Source organism: Schistocerca serialis, chromosome 4, assembly GCF_023864345.2.
Source record: "Schistocerca serialis cubense isolate TAMUIC-IGC-003099 chromosome 4, iqSchSeri2.2, whole genome shotgun sequence".
Lineage (NCBI taxonomy): Eukaryota > Metazoa > Arthropoda > Insecta > Orthoptera > Acrididae > Schistocerca > Schistocerca serialis.
Genome location: NC_064641.1, coordinates 608613130 through 608640322, shown reverse-complemented (window position 1 = coordinate 608640322; position 27193 = coordinate 608613130). Strand labels below are relative to the sequence as shown.

The following is a 27193-nucleotide window of genomic DNA, read 5'->3' as shown; positions in this document are numbered from 1 at the left end:
ACCCTGCTCTAGGCGATCTTATGCATTAGCAGCATTTACTCACGAGTAACAACAGCGTTTTGCTTCATAAAGCTTGACACTTGTAGTGATAAATCTTTAGAGGTTACTACAGACTAGGTGAAAATATATGGTGTAGTTTTGACGTGGGAGAACGTAATATTAGTAAAGTGACTATAAGAAAAGAGCTGAATGGCTTTGAATGACGTTATATCTATACTGTTGTAAAGTTCCGCACACTACGCAAAGGTCGCTGTAACCAAGCTTCATCCCTCTCGGAACTTCAAGAGACCACATCCAGGGTGTATACGACCCGGGACAACCGGGAGATCCGGGAAAAACTCGGGAATTTTTTTATCCGGGAGTTTAGTTTAGAAAAACCCGGGATTTTTTTAGAATTCCGGGAATTTTTCGTTGTTTTAGTTTTCAGTTAAATTTTTGTAATTTTGACTGGTAATAACCGATACTCTAACAAAGGATATTACTGTATCCCCCTACTGCAGAATCATACTGCAGCATTAAAACATGAACAAGAGAAAAAAAAGGAAAATAAAACTTAAACTGCAAAGGAAATGCGCCGTGTAAAATAACACAGTGCACGTACAAGCGTCTGCCAACAGCAAAATGTTTCAAAGGCTTTAGGAAGACTATGCAATGCTTCATAACAACAAATTGCCTCCGATGACCGTGACGTCACAACTGATTACATTAGATTCATTTAAGCAGTTACGAGCGGGCTCATGCACACACGCAGTTGAGTCGCGTATGAGTAACACCTTCTCCCGCTTCTGGCTACAGAAATGTGGCTGTTGGCTGTGTAAGCAGCATTAGCTGCAACTGGCCACATGGGGTACCAGAAAAAATATTACTGGCGCGCCCAAGCTGCCAGATTCACGCGTGCGCAGCAGGTCCGGATTTAGTAAGGGGGGTGGGGGAGGTTGAGGAAAAAAGACCTTTTTTCACAAAGCACCTAGCATCCAGCGCACGTCGGTCTATCGATTATTTGTATGATTTTGAAAGCACTCGTGCTGGTTTTTGGACGTTTTTGAACATATTCTAAGTTGATTTCTGGATGAATAAATTATAAGTTGATTTTTGGATGCGTACATATTGTACGTGATGTCACTGCCAAGGGAATCCACGTCGCATCTAGAAATGAACTTTTCTGCTGACAGGATGGGACGGGGCTATACGAGCTGAGTGGAACAAAGCCGAACCGGTGAATTCCAACTGATGCTTGTTTATGTAGTTGATTCGGTTTGCAAATGTTTAGCGTTGTTATAATTACTAGCAAAATCCATAGATTCAGACTACCATGGTGGAAATAAACGACTAACAGGAATAACAAGGAAGGAAGATTATGTATTATCTTCTCGGTGTATCCAAGAAAGTGAAATACTGACAAAAAATTTTTGACCAGATCGCCACACTACACAGGACCAATTGTAGTCCCCGGCTAGCAGTCGCTTCAGTTCCATTCTGGGAGTTGCGCGGAAAACGCATTGTACGAACACGTAATAACATCTAACCGGAGAATAATCGCTGGATAACTAAACAGGTGATTCTGACAGGGTTAGTAAAGTCAACCGGAGATAGAGTTTTGACAGTGGTACGAATAGTTACAGAATTATTGATGGAAAGATTGTTTGTTAGAACGAGGAAGGAGAAGAAACGGGGACATCACACAAATTATGGAAGAATATGACGATTCCAAATTTACACAAAAATTTCGCTCTACTACTTTTCGAACTCGTGCATGAAAACTGGAGCGTATGAATGAAATGTGAAACTATTTCCTAACATAAAGCTTTTTGATTGTAGTGGTTCAAATGGCTCTGAGCACTATGGGACTTAACTTCTGAGGTCATCAGTCCCCTAGAACTTAGAACTACTTAAACCTAACTAACCTAAGGACATCACACACATCCATGCCCGAGGCAGGATTCGAACCTGCGACCGTAGCGGTCGCGTGGTTCCAGACTGAAGCGCCTAGAACCGCTCAGCCACCCAGGCTGGCGATTGTAGTGGGCCAAATAGGTATTTCGTATTGGTACTTCGTGAATTATATTGTCGTACTGTAAAAATGATCATTATTGCCAAAACAGTCTCGCTTATTTGGTGTGTTTTACAACTGTTGCAATATTAGAAAGGCCTTTTGTGTTTTATCCAGCACACAGTGACAAAATAGACGTAATCAGATTGAGAAACCACTCCAGTCTTGGGTACTACTAGTATTAAAAGTTTTTCCATATTAGACGACGACATTTCGATTTTTCATGTAGCAATACGTTTGACGAACTTTGATGAGGTAATAATTCTTTCGCAGAAAGGAAAGTACGTCATGTAAAGCTGCAGCAAGATTAGAGAGAAAAATCGCTAGGACCTAAGGATTGAAGAAATGTGTACTGTCTTGCCAGTCTCTTGTCTTTAGTGGTTTTAGGTATCCTATATTTAATTTTATGTCACACAGAAGAGCAAGTTATTAGCTAATCGGTAACAAAGTGTCTAGATTTTCTGCAGAGGTTTTGTTCTCCCGGTTACAAATAATCTTAAACCATTAACTTTTCCTGTTGGAGGAATTTGTATTTATACTTTCGTAATACGAAAATATGCAGCGTACATGTTGCTACATATCAAAGATCTTTCCTAAACGTGTCCCCCCCCCCTCCCCGCCCCCCCCCCCCTCCCCCGCCCCTAGTTTGGTTTTTTAAAGTGCCGTTAAATTCTACGTTGCTGTATTAAACCATTTAAAGGATTGATAAGTTTTACAGTTCCGGCGGAAAGTATACTGTCACTTAACACGGAAAAACTGTATTTTCACCTAGGAGAATATGTATTCTTTACCGGTAGATCCGGGAAAAATCTGGGTATTTTTTATCCTTGTCCCCATATACACACTGACATCGTATTTGTATTTCATTCAATGTAAATCCAGATAACGAAAAAGATATTTGTAGCCTCAAAATTTTCTCCTAATTCACCAGTAACAATTACTACTTTAGCTTCTTCCAGATTTCAATAACTGCATACCCAAATCACACTTTCCTTTTGCTCTACACTGTCCTACACACTTACCTACGCAGTTTTTAACTTCTGTTTCGTTCGTCTCTGTTTCAGATCCAGATCTTCGGCTTCAACTCACAGCTGTACTCCAATTTCTCGGAGGCCTTACACAAAGCCCAGGGCATAGTAGCCATCTCTCTGCTGCTCCAAGTAAGTAATATTCAATTTTTCTTTCGAGAAATCTCATCTTCCAGAAGGAGTTTGCTTGCTAATAGGTTTCACTAAAAGTATTTTTTCGCGTAATACTTCTCAACTTCGTTTATGGAATGCAGTTGTTATTGCAGTTCCAGAAAATAAATTTCTTTTCAGTTTCTCTATGGCCATTTTATTATATCAAAATAATAAGAAACACAGAACGACAGGCTGAAAAAAGTGCATTTTCAAACAAGAGTGTATTTGCTTTGGAATAGCGGAAAACAATTCTTCACCGCTTCAAACTTTGTTCTGAAACAGGTATTACGTAGATGTTTGAATGAAAAGTACGACGAACGAGATAACCAAACTGTTTCTGTGCCAACCGCTGCTTATCATCTCAACTACCGCGATGTTATACTATACTTGTCATAGTACCTCCCGTTACCAGGAAAGCCGCGTTGTGTATCACTGTTCGGTCTAGAATTTCGTCTCTCGTGTCATGCTAAACTGGTGCCACGGGTCTCCTGTCTTTTCGGTTCAAATGCTGCTGTTTGGTAATGTTGGTAGGGTGTGTGAACGACGGCGAATGGCAAACCTATATGGATGTGTTAAAAGGGAACAGTGACTGGCGTCTGTGAAGCAGGATATTGTGTGGCAGTGGCTCGTCCATTAGCAAGACATTTCTGTCTGACAGTCTCGTGTGATACACTGTCAGTTATTACTACGTCCCACGAACACCATTCATTGCGATTCTCACTGGAGTAATGTATCCACAACACAAATCATGACTAAGTCACTTTAACTGACAGATTTATTTGCTGCTGGCTTGCTGTGATAAATTATCGTCGAATTCTGTAGTAAATGCTTTCACTGCCATTAAATTTAAACTAGCCATTTGACTCTTACCGTACTTACGCAAATCGCTCTGGTTCATTACTTTCATGCACGAGAATATTCAGAAATCTCTTTATTTTGATCTCTAAAACAGTTCGGTTTACAACGGTAAGTGAATGGAAAATGTTATTTGGCTGTCAGTACTACTTACTACAAATGCACCACTGAATTTAACACTCACACGCAATCTAGTACGGTTTATTAGGAGTTTCCTTCTACTTAAAATTAAAAGAACTTATATTTTCATTCGAATCGTCTGTAAGCTACCTTGTAATAATCATAATGAATCGAGGCTGAAAAATATTTCGATTATTTACGTAAATTAGTAATTATTTACGTTTTTAACTCCACGTTTACACGGTTTACTGGTGAAGCGCCTGTCGATATGCCTGAATAATCTGACGAGGTTACTGGATTAGAAGTGATAAAGCGCTACCGGTACTGCCTTGGCGACGCGTTTGGTACAATACAATTATAAACCACAGTAAATCAAATGGCCCAATGCTTGTTCGGTGATTAGAAAATCTTTGACTTCTTTCAGGGAATGACGTGAAAGCTGTAGGGGAATCTTCCGGAACTCACTCTGCTTACCTAAAAGTTCACTAAAAACTTTGCCTTCGAAGGAACTCTGTTCAAAAAGTATACTCTGAGGTGATAAAAGTCATTGGAAAGCGATTTCCACAGATAGCGGTAACTTCGCATACATAATATATAAAGGGCAGTGCATTGGTGTAACTGTCTTTTGTACTCAGGTGATTCATGTGAAAGGGTTTCCGACGTGATTCTGGCCGCAGGAAGGCAATTAACAAACTTTGAACGCGGAGTGACAGTTGGAACTAGATGCATGGGACATACTATTGCAGAAATTGTTAGGGGATTCAATGTTTCGAGATCCACAGGTCAAGACTGTGACGAGAATATCAAATTTAAGGCATTCCCTGTCAGTATGGGACTTAGAACGAACCTGTCTGTTAGGATAGTGCGGCAAAATTTGGCATTAAAGGGCTATGGCAACAGACGAGCGATTCGAGTGCCTTTGGTAACAGCATATCATCTGCAGTGGCTGTCCTGGGCTCATGATCATTTCGGTTGGACCCTAGACTGCTGGAAAACCATGGCCTGGTCTAGCGTGTCCAGCTTTCAGTTGGTAAGAGCGGATAGTAGGGCTTGAGTGAAGCACAGACCTCACGAAGCCACGGTGTCAAGTTGTCAACTAGGCACTGTGCAAACTGGTTGGGACTCTATTATGGTGTAGGCTGTGTTTACATGGAGGGGACTGTGTCCTCTGGTCCAACTGAACCGATCATTGACTGGAAATGTTTATGGTCGGCTACTTGGAAACCATTTGTGCCATTCATAATCTCCGCGTTCCAAAACAACGATGTCGTGTCACCGGGCCACAGTTGTTCCCGTGGGAGCATTCTGGACAGTTTGAGAGAACGATCTGGCCACCTAGATCGCCCGACAGAAATCCCATGGAACATTTACGGGACGTAATAGAGAGGCCAGTTCGCGCAAAACATCCTACAGCGGAAACCATTTCTCAATTATGGAACGCTATGAGGCAGCATGGCTCAATATTTCTGTAGGGGACTTCCGACTACTTGTTGAGTCCATGCCACGTCCAGTTGCTGCACTACGCCGGGCAAAAGAAGGTCCGACACGAAATTTGGAGGTATCCCATGACTCGCGTCGCCTCAGTGCATAATCCTGTCAATTCTTATGCTACAAATTTACTGAGTCTTGTGTTAATATACTGGAAAATCCCTACTCATAGGAAGTACGTCACAGCCAGGTCGTCTTAACATTTAGGGAGCACAGATATCACGTATTATGATTAAGACAGTATGTAATGATTTAACGTACTAGTACACGTAAAATACAGGTATTTTAAAAAGATTCATTCGATTTCACGCAATTATTTGTTGTACATGAATGAACACAGAAACTTGGGGGCAAAATTTAAGTCTAGCATAGGACTGCAAAGTATTTGATTTCAAAAGAAGCATCCAATACTACAAGGATATACGTACAATCTTGCACATACAAACTTATGATTATTTTTCGGAAATGTTAAATGCGCCGGACACAGGGAAAACATACAGACGATACTCAGACTCGTTCCATACTCTTTCGAGCATGTCTGGAGTAATGAACTCACTACTGTTGTTGTCGTCGTTGCAGTTCACCCGAACTTGCTAAAGGGGAAGCACACAGGTTTGGTCTTTCACATCAAGTGTATAGATACTTCTGTCTCACGTTGTTGCAATAAATAACAAATGTCATTGATTTACAATGGAAACAAAAACCGCACGTCTTACAGAACACTGTGTAAATACTTTACATTTTCATTCAGAAGCACATAAAGTAAGATATTTCAGAGTACTAGATACGGAAAAGCTCTATGCAGTTTGTACGCTAGAACCAGTCACCTTAAGAGGAGCATTCAGTAAATAATGTATCACATTTGTTTTATCGGCCAATTTAGATTGAAAAAAAGTGGAATTGTTGTGGAACAAGGTGGAATATTCCCACTCCAGCCCCTACAGTTTTTTGAAGTTCCGATAGGTGGGGGCGCAGTACGTAGCCTTCAAAAGTACTTTGTGTAACAGAGTTGTCTTTCACGCAGAGAGCTGGCACTGAGCTTCTTTTGACGGAACACTAGAGCATCATGGATATTCATAGGCCCTTGCAGAATGTCTACGAAGACCTGGCAGCGAACAAAAGTACGACGAGTCGTTGGGCGAAGCGTCTGTCTTAATCGCAACATGATCGCACAAATCTGTCCGATGTCCTACGTGCTAGCCAGTCACACACAGCTGGAAAGTACGGAAACTTATTTGAGCTGATCGATGGATCATGATCGAACACCTCACTGCTCAACTGGACGTCTCCGCTGGTTGTGCTGACGCAAAAAAATGGTTCAAATGGCTCTGAGCACTATGGGACTTAACTTCTGAGGTCACCAGTCCCCTAGAACTAAGAACTACTTAAACCTAACTATCCTAAGGACATCACACACAGCCATGCCCGAGGCAGGATTCGAACCTGCGACCGTAGTGGTCGCGCCTTTCCAGACTGTATCGCCTAGAACCGCTCGGCCACTGCGGCCGGCGTGCTGACACACTCGTTCACCAGTTGGAGTACAAATAGGTGTGTGCCCACTGGGTTCCATGCTGCATAACAGAAGACCATACAGAGCAACGAAGGGCCATCTGTGCGGAATTGCTTGCGCGTTACGAGGCTGATAATGGAAATTTTTTATCGAAAATCGTCACGGAAGATGGAACAACGATCTGTACATCACTTCGAATTAGAAACAAAACGGTAATCCATGGAGTAGCGCCACATGACCCCTCCTCCGAGGAAAATGTTCAAAACATCACCCTAGCCGATAATGCCATAGCCACTGTCTTCTGGCTCTCTGAAGTCTGTATTCTATTTGATGTCCTCCCGCATGGGGCAACGATCAACTCTGAAGCATGTTGTGCTATCCTCAGAAAATTAAAGACACGATTTCAGCGTGTTCATCACTACAAAATTGGAAACGAACTTTTCCTTGCCCATGACAACGTAAGGTCTCTCACAAGTTAGGGAATTCAGTATTCCGAAACCCATGGCGTCAAGGACGTGCCGAGAAAAACAGATTTCAGACTTATCACTCCCCAAGGGAACAAGTAGCCAATGGCCTTAACGACGAAGAGCATGAGCGTTTGCGTAGAGCTTTCAGTGCTAACAGACAAGCAACACTGCGTGAAATAACTGCAGAAACCGAGTGGGACGTACGATGAACATACTTCTTAGGACAGTTCGGAGAAATTGAGCTTTAATGACTACATCAGCATCCAACAGACGCGAGTGCCTTTGTTAACTGAACGACATCACCTGCAGCGCCTCTCTTGGGCTTGTGACCATATCGCTTGGGTCCTAGCCGACTAGAAAACAGTTGCCTGATTGCGGCTGGTAAAAGCTGATGGTAGGGTTCATGTGTGGCGCAAGTCCCACGAAGCCTTGGGTAAAAGTTGTCAACTAGGCACTGTGGAAGCTGGTGGTGGCTACATAACGGAGTGGGGTGTGTTGACGTGGAAAGGGCTGGGTCATCTGGTCCAACTGAACAGGTCATTGACGGGAAATTGTTATATTGGGTTACATAGAGACCATTTGCAGCCATACATGGGCCCCTTGTTCCCAAACAATGATGAAGTTTTCGTGGACGACAATGCACCAAGTCAACGGGCCACAGCTCTTCGCGATTAATTTGAAGAACATTCTGGACAGTTTGAGCGAATGTTTTGACCGCCAAGATCATCCAACATGATTCTCATAGAACATTTATTGAACACAATCACGCACAAAATCCAGCATGGCTTAGTATCTCTACACTTACAACCATTAGTTGATCACGTGTCACGTCGATTTACTGCTTTGCGCCGAGTAAAAGCAGGTGTGACACGATATTAGGAGGTATCCTATGACGTTGGTCACGTCGGTGTATTTTCATCCAATGTGTGCGGTTTACGATTTAAAACAAACGTCAAGCATAATTTCAAACATGTCCTAAGCTTCTTTTCGCTTACGTGTCTAAAGACAAATATTTAAGATATCAACTCATTGGGTAATCTGACGTTTTATACTTGGGTATACGTGGGAGTTGACTCTTTAAAGAACTGGGGGTTATTGGTATTTGACTAATAGAAATATGTACGTTAAGTTGGGCGGCGGATGTCCCACAGAAAAAATCGCGCTATTGTCTGCAGGAAGGTAACGTCGTTGGACGATCGGAGGAGAAACGCGGAATGACTTTGACTTTCCATTTGGTGCAATGAATGTCAGCTTCATTGGGTGGTAAATGTAAGATAATGGCCACAACAAAAAAAAGAATGACCTCGTCAATACCCGACTCCGAGTTGCATGGTATATATGTGGAGCACTTAGCATCGAATAAGTATTTAAGCGTAATATTCAGAAGCTATTTGAAATGTGACTGTGGCATAAAATTAGTGTTAAGAAGTCAATGTAATCCCATGCTCAGGGAATGAGTGTAGGTGAGCAGATGAATAATCTCGTATAGCAGTTCTAGGTAAGTTGCTAGTAGAGATGGTTTGCTGCTGTCTTCCTACCACCTTTTATAAAGTTTCAAGAGTGTAAGTGCGTCTGGTTGATAAATGTGATGAGTGCTTGTACACCATAGTGCTGGGTCGTTGTTGTCTTGGATGAAGCGAATGGAGAGGGTGAAACCCACTGTTGGCTTATAGCCTACACCTTTGTATTAGCACCAAGCAGGCAGCGCGAGAATAACTTACTATCCGATGGACGGTCACCGTCTACACCTACATCTACCTACATACTCAGTAATTTACCGTACGGGGCATAGTAGAAGGTACCCTTTATCGTTACTGGTTATTTTCTCTCCTTTTCCAATTGCAAAGCGGGCGAGGGAAAAACGATTGGATGCAAGCCTCTGTACGAGCCCAAATTTCTCTCATCTTATCTTCGTGGTCCTTACGCGAATTGTGCGATGACGGCAGTAGACTAGTTCTGCGGTCGGCCTCAAATGCCGGTTGCCAAATTACCTCAACAAGGCCTCGCCAAAATAATATAGTCTTCCCTCCAGAGATTCCCCATTGCGTTCAAGAATCACGTGTTGATCGACCTTACTAGTAACAAATCTAGCAGCTCGCCTATGAATTGCTTTAATGTCTTTCTTTAATTCGGTTTGGCGACGATCCGAGACACTCGAGCAGTACTGAAGAATGGCTCGCACTAGTGGTCTAAATGCCGTCCCCTTTATAGATGAGTTACAGTTTCCAAAAATTCTCTCAATAAAACGAAGTCGAGCAGACACCTAACCTGCTACCAAATTAACATGGTCGTTCCGTTTCTTATTTCTCTGCAATGTTACATCTAGAAGTTTGATCGAGGTGACTAGGTAAGGCAGCACACTGTTAATTCTATAGTTGAACGTTACACAACTGATTTCCTGTTTCTCTTCATTAACTTAAACTTAATTTTTTCTACATTTAGAGCGACCTGGCATTCATGATTCCAACCAGAAATTCAAAGTTATCTTGTAACCTCCTACACTCACTCAACGACGACGCCTCCCCGTACACGACTGCGAACAGCCATAATTTGCAGCTCATCATACCGTCAGATATACTTATGTATGTCGAGAATGAGAGCCATTTTATCACACTTCCCTGGGGCACATTTGATGGCGCCTTTGTTTCTGATGAACACTCGACGTCGAGGTCAACATATTGAATATTTTTAATTTTTTTTACTTAATAAGTCTTCGACAAGCTCACATATCCGTAAATCTAATCCGTACGCTCCTAACTACGTCAACAGTCTACAGCGGGGAACCGTGTCAAACACTTTCCGGAAATGTGGATCTATGGCATCTGCTGTTTCCCTTCATCAAGACTTGGCAGGATATCATATGAGAAAAGGACAAGTTGAGTTCCGCACGAGCGATGCTTTCTAAATCCGTCAACAGTGTTACATGCCCTCTCTTCATGCAATACAGCGGAAAGAATTGGAATTTAACGCAGGGTATGGAAGAAGAGACTGCAGATCAAGAACTTCATGCCGTCACCTTTACTTTTCTTGGTGGCCAAACACTGGTAGCGATTTTAACCACCAGATTCCCACTAGCCTTCCTCCGAGCTGAAAACCACCGTACATGCGTGCGTGAACTACCTCAGCTACGTACGCGGAAAAAATCACAGTTACGGAGGCGGAAAAAATCACGATTAAGGAAGACGCATTGAGAACTTAAATTTCCTTGAAGGGTGTTTGAAAAATGCAGTGTTCCTGTAAGGGAAATCGCATTAAAGACGCCAGGGCGGCAATACTCGACTATCGTTCTAATGTGTGGACTCACTACCAAGACGAAACGTCGAACGAACTCAGGAACACGTTGGTAGGATAGTAACAGCTCGTCATTGCCCATAGTAAAGTGTACCAAAATTACTCGGGGAAATCAAATAGGTATCCATTAAATAAAGACAACGTAGTAATAACGAAACCCTGTTGGGTAAATTTACCGAACCTGTATACGAAGAAGGCTATTCTACCATTATTTTACCATCGTCACATATCTCAGGGATCATGGTTAAGCTAAGACAGATTAGTGCGAGTACAGAGTCATATAGACAATAATTTATCTCTAGCTCAGTACATGAATGTAATAGAGGGACGGAAATTAGTACGAACTATATCCTCCACTCACTGAAGTGGCTGCCAGAGGATGTACGTAGACGTAGATATAAATGTAGGATATTTTAGGAAAACGATGAGAATTGAATTCAGACGCACGAATAGCATTCATTGGCTTCGGAAAAGCTTTCGACAGTATGAACAGAATATACATGGATAAAAAAATAATAAAAAAATTTGGTAATGATAAACCTAAAGGAAACACTACCAATAACGGGCTCAACAGGGCTGTAATCTGTCATCTACCTTATTTAATATATGTATAACTGATCTTATGAACAACTATAGACATTAAGTAAATACGGTTACACATACAAATAGAAATAAATGTGTTGACATCCTTTTGCATGCAGGTAATAGTACTGCCATGTAACCGCCGTTCGTCTACCGGGTTCGGCAACACCTCAGACACAGAAGCATCACAGGTTGCATATTTACAAGGCGCTGAGCCTTGCCACTGTGGACTGCATTCACCAAAACATGGACGACAGACGGCAGGGCAACCGCCACCAGGGTTGGAGAAGGAACCTATTTTCTCCGCCGTGTCACGTGTGAGGAACTGGATCTGCAGGAATTCCTCCGCGACCCGGCTATATAGGGCGGCGCAAGCCAACACGTCGACAGTTCGCTCCATCGGAGCTCAGGGCCAATTCATGCGCCTGCTGCTAGCAGTTCATCATCTGTGAAACACCGCTCGGAAGGCACCATAGCTATACTTACAACTTTCTAGCAATATCCCGAGACGTACCTGTCACCCAAATACACCGAACGCTCAACTTCCGTCGTTAGTTATTATCAGTGGCTTCGTCTACACGTCTCTCTTCTTTTTTTCACTATATGATCCTGCCTGTTAGGGTATGAGGAGTTGTATTGTTTTCTATTGAGAAGAGTTTTCCGTTGTTCGTAACCCCTTTATCCCCGAAAAATTTCTAGGTGGAAGATGAAATACAAAAAATCGTCGAGCTTTAGAGGTATCAGAAACACCCAGGAGAATGTAGCACTTGTAAGAAACGTTAGTAGCTTCATGAAGAATTAGTGTCTACCAGCAACGACAGTCAAAACCAGTTAACCTTACAGTCATTGGCACAGCATTACATAAAGCGTATCAGTGACACTCGGCATTTATGGGTTAAATCTCTCTCCTGCGATCGTAATAAACCCATTTTCTTAGTTACCTTATTATTTCTTATCAAGCATCTCCTCGTGAGGGATAGATTCATAACCATTTTGGAAGAAAGTGAAAATTATTTGCGAGAAGTACGGCATAAATTACATCAGTTAACGTAAAGAACATATAGGCCTAACCTTGAAATATCAGCAAAGAAAAATAAAATCTGGTTTCATTACGAGAAGTACCCCACATGCTGAAAAATAATAATAGATAATACAGCACTTGAGGTGGTCTCCAAATTTAAAATTTTGTGATGTGACGTATGCTGCGACGTGGGCAAGGATATAGAAAAAAGCTTAACACATATCAATCAGTATGTGGAATGCTAAGAAAAAAACAGTCTTGCACGAGATACGAAAGGAAACAAAATTAAAATTTTTAATTGCTGTATGGAAGTGACTCATGAATCCCTAAGAAAACGCGAGGAAAGTAAACTACCGGCAGCAAAATGAGATTTCCTAGAAAATTGAAGGATGTCAGCAGGAAGATATTTGGAATGAACTAGACATTTATATAATTAAAGAAAAGACCGATGGACTAAAATATTATGGAAACATCACCTACAGAGAATGAGTGCAAAGAGAATCCCACGTGCGGCGGTGCTGTAAAAGTGAAGAGGAAGAAAAGACTTAGGAACGCTCAGAATGAGGTGGTAGCGAAAAGGGAAGACGAGTCAGGGCCAAGTACCTAAGCCTGAAGTGCAAAAGATGAAGAAGACGTGTAGAAGATAAGAGACTAGGTTCCGTGTTTACGGCGGAAAGGATCTCCGGATCTCCGCACGGCGCCGGTGATGGGTGCTATTCCGTTCGTCAAGCGGCCAGCAGGAAAGCGCATTTGGCACGCGGTTGCAAATCGACTGGATCGGAATTCTCGCCGACCGGAAATTGGCATGCAGCCAGCGTATCGCCCTGCCGGCCAGGGGAAACACTTTTAATTAACGCATCAAATAGGTATACCGCCCTGCAACACGGCACCGGCCGCCGCTTTGACTCGGCCTGATCAGGGATCACGATAGGCCGCCCGCCGCGCCGCTAGCCCGCTGCTTACAGGCTTACGGCCGGCCAGCGACTCTCATCATAACTGGACGACGGCTTTATCAGCTCCATTCATATTTTTTCTCATTACCTTCTAACGATTACCGTTTTAGTAAATAATACTGGCAATCAGTGATATTCTTCTCAAATTAACCGCTAAGTCACCGATTTCGGAATGAATATTTGTGACGGCAAAGGATTTGGTAAATCCATTTAGTGTGCTGAAAAAAGTATATAAATTGATGTACCAAATGGGCAGTGGATCGAGCACTGGGTGTCAAATGGAATCTTAACACTTTTAGACATGTATTAAAACTAGATATTAATTGCTTGCCTAAATTTTTACGTCCAAACGGACAAAATTAAAAAAAAGCATGAAATAGAAATCTTTCACGAGAACCATTACTTCCAACCAGGCGAATTTAAGAGCCTGAAAGTAAAAAACATTCACAAGAACCAGACACTTAAATAAAATAACTTCATGTAAAATTTCTAAATTCATACGACACTATGGTAGCGCTAGTGTTTTCTTTTCTGAATCATTCGCTTATCGTTTAAACAACCTTACAGGTAATTCATAAGTATTAAACAATAATTTTTATGAGACCATTTATGCATCTTGAAAGCAAGCGAGCGGTTCTAGGCGCTACAGTCTGGAACAGCTCGACCGCTACGGTCGCAGGTTCGAATCCTGCCTCGGGCATGGCTGTGTGTGATGTCCTTAGGTTAGTTAGGTTTAAGTAGTTCTAAGTTCTAGGGGACTGATGACCTCAGATGCTAAGTCCCATAGTGCTCAGAGCCATTTGAACCATTTTTTTGAAAGCAAGTAAATAATCAAAACTTATGATACAGTAAAATGCAGTTACAAGTGTTTACACTATTATAACAATAAATAGCTACATCCGAATAATATAGTTATCTATGACAGAACCTCGACCAGCATAATCTAACGTCCCCAGTGTGCCGCAGGCCCGGTACTGCTAACAGCCATGGCTCTTCGGTCGGTCCCAACTGACATCGAATCATTTAAAAGACCAACGTTTACTGGACCTCGGATGACTGTCCAGCATCTCATAAGTCAGACATTTCTTTACACAATCTGATGCGAGCATAACTTAACACTTGGAAATGAAAAGGCTGTCAACTGATTGCCACTGTGAGTTACAAGTTATCACATAATTACAGCGACAGCATTAACAAGGATTTACTCATTCATTTCGCACATCATAGTGATCACGTGACGGTGTTCATGATTAGTGAAACACTCACACCACTTCAGTGAGTTCTGGAAACCAGGTAGATGCAAAAAGTTTTTTGATGTGTGTATGTTAAGCACTTAGCTCTAGCTCGTTGTCGTAAATCTCGTGACCTTCGTGTAACATTTTGTCTCCCTGACACCAACTTACGCCAGTACCTAGCAGAGACTAACCTGTGCATTCTATGGAATACTGTTAGCAGTTGCCGTACGTCGTTTGGAACGGGGAGATTACTCTTTCCCCGGCATAAATATTCCTGCTGCTGGAGAGTAAGCACTGGCTTGATGATGATAGAATCTTCGACTTATTAGTAACGTTGGTGGAGGCCCGGTTGTAATAGTATCTCAACCATTTTAGATATTACATCCTCAATATGAATGAAGATAAAAATTTAGAATGGATTTTAACTGCGCATCGAAATCAAAAGCTTCTGTTGGCACAAGTTCTAAGTTGCCGGTAGGGGTCGCCCTCGACAGCTCGTTCGCGACATACGCTGCTATGATCAGAAGCTGGAAAATCTAACAATCACTGTTTACCGGTTCAGCATTTTACTTCCAAAACTAGTTCCAGTCCCACTGTGAGAACCACTTACCCACAGAGTAATCTTAGCTACTCTACTGATACTATGAGCCATTTGCAGAGAAGTGTAGTATAATGGCACCTGCTTATATCTGCATTGGGGAAACCCTTAGAAAGCAAAATAAAATGACACCTTTAGAAATTGTGTATGCTGAGGTGAAAACTGCCCCATTGCGATATCACACGCAAAAGAAATCTACAAAATTCGCAGATACGCATTCCTTGACATTGCAGAAAGCTCTCATACGGAAGCTGTAACTTCTGAATGCGCATTGGAGTAACAAAAGCGCTGTAAAGGGAGTAGATGCAATTTGTTATTAATCTTTACATTCTTCGATAAGAGCGGGAATGTCCCTTGAATGTAATTAAATGTGTTACCAGTGGATTTTTAATACCGATTTTTCATTTTATATTGTCAGTAGTTATGGAGACAGGCATTTTACAAGAGGATTACTATTTATGTATAATCTTGTTCTGGAGTGACTGTGCCAGCCAGAGTGTATAAGAACAGTGGCAGATCTGATGGTAAAGGTTCCCACAGTTGCTATTCTCGTGACCCAAAACTACCCGTAGCACCAGTCAGGTTTGCCTTATTTCTCAACACCACTAAAGAGTTAAATTAGCAGATTTAATTGATTGTCATATTAGACGGAACAAAGTGCGTACTTCGTCGATAACTGAGAAACAAGAATATGTATTTCCTTTCCCACTATGTTGAACTAGTGCTGAGAAGAATGGTAAAATTGCACTAGGGTATAAAAATATTAATGTCACGAATACACATGATGTTCAGTTTCTGACGTGTTACCAGCGGTGTGCTGCTCTTGTCCACTGAAGGCTCTGAAATCTGATTTCAGGATGGCGACTCAGCACCAGAAACCTTTTAGTTACCTTTATTTTCGGATAACGCAGTCCATTATTACAGTGCAAAGTGGGTTTAATGTTAATATTCTGTAAATAAGAAGTAACGTTAACTGAAGAGATTCGCAGCGTATTCAGATAAGGTACTTGAACTCATTCATCCACTGACGAAGCCTCTGAGTATTGATGTCGCTGCCGAAGTGAGAAAGGAATCGGACATTCCCAAAATTATTATATGTAAAGAGTTTATGAATTGACGGGGTGATAAGCTCCAGAGACAATCTTCCGTGCGCGCGCACACACACACACACACACACACACACACACACACACACACACATATACACACACACACAGACACAAAATCATGATGAGAAAACAAGAGTGGCCATTACTACACGGAGAGGGGGAGTGGAGAATTTATTCCAAAAACAGTAGGAAAGTCGTTTGAAGGAAACATTAAGGTTTCTATTGACACCACATTTTATAAGTTTCATTGCGAACACGTTCAATAATCAAATTTGGATAAACAAACGTGTATTTACATTCGTAGATTACCAGTGGCCGGCCGCGGTGGTCTAGCGGTTCTAGGCGCGCAGTCCGGAACCGCGCGACTGCTACGGTCGCGGGTTCGAATCCTGCCTCGGACATGGATGTGTGTGATGTCCTTAGGTTAGTCAGGTTTAAGTAGTTCTAAGTTCTAGGGGACTGATGACCTCAGATGTTAAGTCCCATAGTGCTCAGAGCCATTTGAACCATTTTTTTTTTATTACCAGTGTAATAGCGTTTGGTCTGTGGACCCATTTGTAAAACGCAACCCAGATTTAGTTTAAAATTCTTGTCACATATTACTCTTTCCTCAACATGAGAGACTTCCACTTGTGAGACAAACTGAAAAGCAAATCTAGTGATTAATCCTGCAATTGGAAGGGTATTCGGATGTTCTCTCCATTTGTCAGATATACCGAAAAGTCCAACTGCAAATTTCCTCTACGCTGAAATTAATGTGATTTCTCATATCCTGGTGAGACAACACATTTCTAACTAGATATTGCATTCTTTCTTTGGTATTGTTTAAAGGCAATTATAACAGTTGTCATTGTTTCCTCTGCAGGAACATTATCATCAGATAGCATCAAACTGCAAACTGTCACAGTGAGCTTACTATAGTTTTTCTGCAATTATCTCGATTGTGGCGTGGATTCGCTGGTGATATCTTGCACAAGGAGGACAGCGGAAGTGGTCCATGAAAGTACAATCCACCCTCACTGACGCCCATCTGTTGAACACTCCTAGCGCATATTCTAAGCTCAAATGTAGTGGGCGTATTTCGAATAGAATAAACTAATCCTTGCCAAACATTAAGGATTCTGAAAACATCGGTAATGCAAAACACAACACGCGCGTTTATCATTCGAAAGCCACTGATCGAAGCATTCATATGAATACAGTGTTTCTTGATTTCTGATATTATGTGTTATCTTGGTTGAGGAGTCACTGACAGAAGCAGGTGTAACTTCTTGCATGTCCTAGGGAAGTTTATTTGTTCGACGCGACCCGCCACAAATTCCTCTTCCGTGCCAATCTTCAACTTAGAATAGCGCTTGCCCCTTACGTCCTCAATTATTTGTTGGATACATTTCAGCCTCTACATTCCCTTACAGTCTTATCAGCTATAATTCTCTCTAGTACCTTGGCAGTGACTGCTTAGAGTCGTAACACACGCCCTAACATACTGTCCCTTCTTCTTATCAACGTTACCCACATATTCCTCAACTTGCCACTGCTGCGGAGAACTTTCTCATTTATTATCTTATAAGTAAATGTTAACTGACTCCTCCGTCGGTTCTTTGTACAACAACACAATAATAATAGAAAAGCACTTTATTGTGTGCGTTCTATAGGATTAATTAATTTATTTAACTTGTATTTGTCTTACAAGGTCATGATCAGACTTTATTAGGCTTACACGGTCATGATCAGACTTTAATTGACACTGGTCATCAAATAAGTCACAAGCTTTGTAAACAACACTGAAAAGGATATAACTCATCTAGACTGAGGCATGACCACACAGTAAATGTCATATTCGTCGGCGCGATGGTAATGCAACTAAAAAGGTACGATGCTGAACAATAACTGAATATAAAGGGAGCGAACCAAGAAAACCATTAGCTCTAAACTCGAAAAACAGTGCTTACATAACGATTTACCTCAAAATAACAATCCCAATAAAATAAAATTATTACTTGACAAGACTACTAATGAAGAATTTGAACAGGTATTGCACATGGAAAGTGACACATAAACTGAGTAACAGAAATGATTTGTACTTGGGACAAAAGAATATATGGACTACATTTGCACTCAGCCCGCATCTCGTGGTCGTGCGGTAGCGTTCTCGCTTCCCACGCCCGGGTTCCCGGGTTCGATTCCCGGCGGGGTCAGGGATTTTCTCTGCCTCGTGATGGCTGGGTGTTGTGTGCTGTCCATAGGTTAGTTAGGTTTAAGTAGTTCTAAGTTCTAGGGGACTGATGACCATAGATGTTAAGTCCCATAGTGCTCAGAGCCATTTGAACATTTGCACTCACCATAACAGAAATAAATAAATACAGGAAAATGGAGGAATTGAAAGAACATGCTGTTTGGGAAGTAATAGAAAAAACTGAGACAATTAATTGAATTTTAGAAGAGGGGGTATACTGCTCTGCGTTTGGTCATTTAACATTAAGTCAAAATGTGTGGCAAATATTTGTTGATTGCCAGGGCTTCCAACAGGTTGAGTTTTTGACTTTTGTTTGTCAGGTGAAGGACGAGAGACTAGAGTTGTTAGCTGTGACCTTAATTCAGTACATGCAGAGCATACGTGGGATCTTCATTCTGCAGCCTCCAGCTGCATTCATGTTCAACCACGCTCGTTTGTGTGTCTCTACCTGACTGACAAATATAAAATTTACCACAACCGGTACAAGAAATCTTGTGTACTGCATTGTTGACTAGCAATCTGTCATGCCCTTATGGACGTCAGAAAAATTGCTCGTTTTCCGCATTACGACATCAGCTGCACTGTTTTCCGTGTCCCCCTGACACGCTCCATATACCCTCCACTGATAGTGCTGCCACATGCCCTCTGTGAGTGGTTATTGCACGTTGATGCCGAACATAGACCGTGGTCGTATTGGTGTGACTAGACCGTGTATGTACCTGGCGTGACACCGCCAGAGGGCTCTTCAGTAGTCATTAACGCTGTGCTTCTTCCGTTGTTAACTTCAGCGGTCGTTCGCTGCGGCAAGGGAATACAGGGTCCGTTCACTATGAGGCTTTCTTCTGTCTTGGTGAAGTTATAGTCATGTCTGTGGATTTCTGCAGCTGTCCTGAACAAGCGGAAGTGATAGCTCTTTTCTACAGCAAGAACTTCCGTGTCGACTAATTTCACTATGTGGTCTGTAGCACACAGAGCGCCACGATTGATTTCTCCACCTGCCCTAAGCAGCAATGTCGCTTTTTTTTCGGTGATTCCAGTGCTGGTTACTCGTCCGCTGATCACAGCAGACTTTTCCACATGTGGATTGTATGCTTAATATTCCCGATAGAGCGAGTGGGTCCCTTTCTCATTTCTCTATATGCGACGCACTTCGATCTTCTTTGTCGGTTCATAAACAGTCTTTACGCGGTGTTTGTGCAATATATGGCTGATTCTGTCAGTCACTCTGGGAATGTGTGACAGAAAGGCCGTACCCGGAATTTCTTCTTCCGATGTGTCATTTCGTCGGTTGTTTGATTCCGCTTATATGAGACCGATAACATAATAAAACTCGCCGGCAGAGAAGTTCTTACTGTACAGTAGAGCTATTAGACCCGTTTTTTCACGGAAGCTATAGAAATTTTAAAAAAAGGCCTCAGCTTCAACAATAAAGAGGAAAGGCTCACGGCAAATGGATCCTGGATACCCGTACTGGAGAGAACTCTCTCTGAAATTAACAATGGGAGAACCGCAGATATAATGACCAATGAAAAGCACCCGAGCACTGGCGCGCAAAGTACATATAATATGGGACCACGAGCTCGAATCCAGTCCCACACCAGCAATGGAGGGTGAAGCTTTGACAATGCCAGTTACTCGTGGAGACAAAATGCCACAAAAATCATGAAACAAACGTCGGCAGAATAACGCGAGACAAAAGCTAACGGGTAATTCCTTAACAAGAGCCACGAAAGCCTTAATAATTTTGTCGATATTGTTAGGTTCACTTATTGGGTGATGACGAAATGTGTGGATGATTTTTTTACAAAACTCTGATGGTACATTCCCATATTCATAGATCCTACAAACCAACCTGGACAGCCTTTGGGTTGCCACTTCGCGCACTTCATTAAAAAAAAAATTAGAATGAATGTTATTTTTGCTTTGAACCTTACATGATCGAATATCGTTCAAAGCCGTGTTAACCTCTGCTTCTGATACTGGAACCTCTGTGTCTTTGACATTGATGGAAAAAAATGCCAACTCCAAGAAATAATTGATTAGAGTAATGAAATTCGGGAATACATATGTGTAGGTAACGTTGTAAGATCACAGGTTAATGTAAGTGCGAGAAAAGCCACTGCGAATGTGAAATACTGGTGCATTAGCAATCAGTGTAACCACCAAATTGTTGAAAACAAGTCTTGACTATTGCCTTTGGTCGGTCAGTAAAGGGACGGTTAATGCTGGTTGTGGAAGAGGCTGGAGCTGTCCTCCCATGATGTCCCATACGCGCTCGACTGGAGAGAGATGTGGTGATCTAGCAGGCCAAGGCAACATATCGACATTCCGAAGAGCATGATGGGTTACAACAAGGGTATGTGGGTGATTGTTATTCTGTTGAGAAAACACCTCCTGGACTGTTGTTCGTGAATAGCAACACAAGATGTCGAGTTACCAGACTGACATACAAATTTGCAGTCAGGGTGCATAGGATAACGACGGGAGTGATCCTGCTGTCAGACAGAACATTCCATTATGTCTATCAGGCAGTCGGATTGGTTGCAGGCTCTCAACTGGCTTCATTCTAACCATCAGACGGCCGTCATTGGCACGGAGACAGAACCAGGTTTCACAGGTTGAATCAGAACACATGACAGACTCCGCTCTCCAGTAAGTTCTCGCCTGATCCCAATGTAGCCCCAAACGGCTGTCGTTTGGGATTAGTGGAATACCCGCTACAGGGCATCTGGTTCAAATGGTTCAAATGGCTCTGAGCACCATGGGACTTAACATCTGAGGTCATCAGTCCCCTAGAACTTAGAACTACTTAAACCTAACTAACCTAAGGACATCACACATATCCATGCCCGAGGCAGGATTCGAACCTGCGACCGTAGCAGTCGCGCGGTTCCGGACTGTTGCACTTAGAACCGCTCGGCCACCAGGCCGGCTCATCTGGCATTGTCCTTCGCTAACCGATATGCAACACTTCGTTGTGTCACTGTGTTGCCAACTGCTGCTCGCACAGCCATACGCCGAACGCGACGTGCTTCGCTCGCAGTAGTGCCACGCGACCGCCCAAGAGCCAGGTCTTCTTGCGACTATACCTCCCCGCGGCCACCGCTGCCGGCAGTCTTATAGATTGGCTACATTTCTGACAAGTTTTTCTGCAGTACCGTGGATGGAACAGCCAGATTCTCGTACCCCTATTACACGACTTCGTTCAAACTCAGTGAGCGGTTGATAATAGGTTCTTCGTCTCTTAGAGGCATTATTGACAACATCAACTCACCACTTCCTACTCGTAACTAACGCCCACGACCGTTACAGAGCGTTTTAAAACAAAACCTGATTTTCATCCTCATAGTTGCTCTACTAGCGCTACTCTCAAGAGACTGGCGCAAAATATGAATAGACGTCTTCTTTCATATGTAGAAACACGCCTACCAACTTTCGTTTATCTGGTACAACTCCTTCTTGGTGTTGGAATACTTCTTCTGCCGACTACCATGTCTTCTTGTACCAAGTCGTTCCTCGTAATTACCCGCTCTTTCCCTACGTTTAACAGTGGGGTTTCTTCTTGTACTCTTTATGCTGACGCCGTTGATTTTAATTTCATTGGAGGCTGCATTGATTTGTTATGCCTCGAATCACTCCTTCTAACGACCATTTCTTTTTCGATTTATTCGCATTTTTCTTGCACCTATTTCGAATTGCCTTCCCTTCATTTACGATTTAGTCCAGTACATAAGTGACTTACAATGTTGTATTCATGTCTTTCTCTAAGAATTTTCCTATTCCCCTCTGTCGCCGTTTAACTGCAGTATTTCGTCTGTTAACCAACGTTTCTTCGCAGTTACATTCCTTGTACCTACATTTGTCTATACAACTTTCTGTGACTGCCTTTTCAGAGAAGCCTGTTTCTATACAATTGCACTGGTGATTTTATCAATCACTATTGCAATACCCACTTCTTTATGCAATTATTTTCCAACCGACACTTCTAAGCTTCAGTCTACTCTGAATCGTTACTAAATTGTGATCTGTGTTCGTACCTGTTGCCGGATGTGCCTTAGGATCGAACATCTCATTTCATAAGCTTGTCTAACTGTGATGCAATTCTGCTGGAAACTTCCCGTATTTCCAGTTCTTTTCCAAATGCATTTACTCCTCTTGTATTTTTTGAAGAACCTGTTTACTATTACTAACTGAAATTTATTGGGAATTCGGTCTTTGTCCTCTGTCTTTTCTGCTACTGAGCAAATTTTCTTCCATAACTGTCTTTTGTTCTTTCCCGTACTATTGTATTCGAATCGCCATGGTTATTAAATTTTCATGTCTTTTCACATGCTGAATTGCACTTTCAGTATCCTCATACGTAGTGACCTGGCTGAAAATATGTGATAGTAGCCTCAGATGCAGTTACATTTGAATAAGTACCATCTGAAAAAATTATTTTACATTTATTGTGTATAGTGTTGTGCAGCATGTAGAAGATTTATGTCATACATACTATTGTAATAATAATTCAGTGCTTTATTTTCCACTTTCGGTTTCTACCGGCTCAATTTCAACAGGTAGAGGGATAGAATCAAGCTACTATATATATAATTTTCAATTGTCTTATTAATTTTATCGGAGTTATATGACCTTATATATTATAGTTCAAATATTATTTACATTTGTTTTCTCATGTTTGTGAATTGTTGTTATAATTTCGTTTTATGTATCACAGATGTGGCTTGTTATTAAATTTATAACTTTAACAAAAGTCGATGCCTGTCGTATGCAAAAGTTACAATTCTCTTTTATTCTTCATTGTCTGTGATCTTTTTCTTTTAAATTCTGTTAATTCATTTAACCTGTGGTTTTTTTCATTTTTTGTCAAGATTTATCATGGTCGCTCATATCACTATCTATCATTTTGACGTTCATGCGATGATTTAGAGTAGGAAGTATAATATGATCTCTCACAGTTAAGGAGGTATGGAATAAGACGTTTAGTACTTCGGACAGCTCTGTATCATCCTCCTTGTCAATGCCGTTATGGTCACATCGCGTCTCGACAGATGGCTTTGATCCACTTACTGATTTAAAATAAAATTGCGCTAGTGCTTCCGATAGCTCATTCTTCGACTGTCGGATCTCTTTCTCTTTCCATTTCTGTTGAAGTTAGTCAACAGCTTCAACGGCAGACGAGGTCTGGAGACCGAACGGCGAAGAACGTGGAAGAACTAACTTCAGCAGCGTCTGTACTCCAAGTTCGAAGCGGCTGCATCAGGCGTCTGTTCTCCATGTCAGGAGCGGCCTTTCCTCCTGCTGGCAGTAACTCTAAAATGCTTGGTGACAGGCTATGTGACTAGCCGACAGTGAAAATTCTGTCCCATCTTTACGGAAATGTTGTCTTCTGGATTCGGTACAAAGGCTATAGCATCCCTCGTAGGTGACGCGCATTGGCATGGCCCGGCCAGCGTGAGAAATATGCAAGGGTTACAGTCGCATGGGCGGCAATGGCTTAACAAGCTAGCCCTCACATCCCGTTTCATAACATTTAACGTCGGCACCATGCCTGTATGGTACAGCGGACTATCTAAAGCCCTTGAAACCCGGCGCATAGACATATGTGCAGTCCAAGAAACACGGTGGAGTGGAAACAAATCGTACGACATTTGATGCGGTTACAAGTCGATGTATAAGGGCACACGCGGAACAACTATCGGCACTGGCGTTATAATGTCATCCAAGTATGACGGTAATATCTCTGCAGTGCAAAGATATGGTGATCGCCTGATGAAGATTGTGTATATCACAGATGGCAGAAAAATCCACTTTTTCAGTGCCTACGCTCCACAAACTGGCCAACTAACTTCCATCAAGGATGCCTTTTGGAGGATGCTTGATGCAAAGACTGCTGAAGTGCCCCCAGAAGGTAACATCATCATCGCTGGTGATCTGAATGGGCACGGAAGGTGCAGAAAGGAAGAACATATTGCTCACGGTGGGCACGCATTCGGAGAAAAGAATGACGACGGTCAGCATATCCTCGATTTCTCAGAAGCTCATAACCTGGCAATTGCGAACACATGGTTCAAAAAGCGTGACTCACATCTAATCACGTGTTACAGCGGCACTAACGCCACGCAGATTGACTACATCCTCGTGATCTCAAAGATGTGCTTGATGCAAAGGTCATACCCTATGAATCAGTTGCGACGCAACACCGTCCGTTGATCTGTAAGCTACGAATCAAGTTGCCAACAAATAAGCACATAGATCCCACAGGACTTGGGAGAATCAAATGGTGTAATTTCAAGGATAAGGAAGCCGACATCATAGCCCGAATTACTTTGCCACCAATTACCACGGCTGAAGAAATCTTGGAGAAAGTGAAAGAGTCTGCTCATGAAGCAACTCTTGGGACAACACAACGAGGACGTCGGAGGATTGCTGGAGATGCGTGGCTTCAGAGTGACACCGTCAAAGACGTGGTACCCACAAAGAAACGATTGTATCATGAGTTTCTTGCTGATAAAACACCGGAGTGATGGAATGTGTACAGAACAGCCCGAATAGATGTAAAACAGGCTATAGCAGTGTGGTGTGCGTACTGTAAGACCTTCGGTACACACACCATCAGATTATTTGACTTGTCGCTCTAACGAAGCAATATGTCTCGTGGTCTTATCGTGGCGTGTTTATCTTCTGCCGTTAGGTCAGACGATAGAAATGCCACTTACACGCTTAGAGTAGCAGATTGACGGCGACCAACTTTAAACAGAACTTGATTAATTTTCACACACATTTATTAAAATAATAAAAAGCATAGAAATTACTTAACTTGATTCTGGATGCTGTTTAAAATTGACAATCTGAAGTTCCTTTGGCCTTGGTACGTTAATCTTATTCTCACATATCTCTGATACTTGACAAAGTGTCTTTACATTTCTCTTCATGGCTATGTACAGGAATATGATAATCTTATTAGGCGCAGACTGAAACTTGACTATAGACTAATGCAGACTAAAGCAGACTGGTACAGACTGACTAATCGGATGTCCTCGTTATAATACCTCGCGCGTTCATGTATCACTGCGCGAGTGTGATCCGCGAGGAGAAAAGGTTCTACGTTAGCAGCAATCTCATTGGCTGCGTTACATATTAAAACGCGGATCGGCGGAAGCAGAATTTGGTCCGTCTTTAAAGCAGCGCCATCTCGTAGAGCGGAGACGGACGAGCGCTGCGCCTGCGCTGTTGTGCTTAGCGGGGCGCGCTCTAGTGGGAAAGTTGTGTACGCGCTGAATACGCTGAACTATGTACACAACAAGCAGCAACCAAATCGTCACGTTATGCTGATCTACACGCAAAACTTGACACAAGTGGAGGAGAGCGGGACTTATATCGACTCGCTAAAGCAAGACTTCGCAATTTAGGAGATGTTCATCGGTTCTACGGAGTCAGTGATGAGGCGGCTAATCTGCTAGTTAAGTGGAAGAAGGCCAGAGACCAGCAGAGTGCTGGTGTTCCCATCATTGGAAGGCAGCCGAATGGTTAACGGAACTCTTCAACAAGATCACTGACGAGGGACAAACACCAACTGATAGGCAGTAGAGCATCAACGTGCCTATCTTTAAGAAGAAGGAAAATCCCGGTAACTGCACCAACTACCGTCCATTTCGACTTCTCTGCCATGCCGTGAAAATCTTTGAGCGTGTTCTGGACCAAAGGATCCATGAGAACACACAGATTCCCAGAAACCAAGCTGGATTTGTGAAGAAGTGCGGCACAATTTAATGCGATTCATGCTGCAAGACTCTTAGTCGAGAAACTTCAGTACCTTGGTTCCACGATCACCGTTGACGGCCGAGCCACAGAGGGGGTCAACCCCAGAGCTCAGGCAGCCTGGATGAGGTGGCGAACAACAACCGGAGTCACTTGGGACCGCAGGATGAAAGATAATTTAAAATCAAAAATCTTTTACACTGTTATCCGACCAGTCGCCTTGTATGGTTGTGAGTGCTGGCCGACTGCAGTTGAGACAGAACGCCTCGTAAGTGTAATAGAAACGAAGATACTAAGATGGACAGCGGGCCTCACTAAGTTAGATCACGTTCCTAATGACAACATTAGGAAACACTTTGGTGTTGCACCGATCGAAGACAAGATGCGTGAGAGTCGTCTTCGTTGGTTTGGGCATGTTTTACGGGCCGGTGATGACTCTATTGCCAAGGCGGGTTACACACTTGAAGTCGTCGGCAGTAAACCCAATGGACGACCTAAGCAGCGTTTGGCTGATACAAGTCATAAAGACCTTAAAAGCGTGAACATCCACCCAGGTGCAGACCGTGATAGAGCGAAATGGAGACAACGGACCCATGCAGCGGACCCCTCAGGCACGAGGGACAAAATGGTTCAAATGGCTCGGAGCACTATGGGACTCAACTTCTGAGGTCATTAGTCCCCTAGAACTTAGAACTAATTAAACCTAACTAACCTAAGGACATCACAAACATCCATG

The 27193-nt window shown here is 42.5% G+C and overlaps 1 protein-coding gene across 1 annotated transcript in view; it reads left to right on the top strand.

Moving 5' to 3' along the window:
- Nucleotides 1-27193, top strand: part of LOC126474635 (carbonic anhydrase-related protein 10) — a 648234-nt gene that overhangs the window by 173841 nt on the left and 447200 nt on the right. Inside the window, exon 4 of the mRNA XM_050102114.1 lies at nt 3115-3210. Within this exon, the coding sequence (XP_049958071.1) occupies nt 3115-3210 (96 nt within the window). The remainder of the gene's footprint in view (nt 1-3114; nt 3211-27193) is intronic.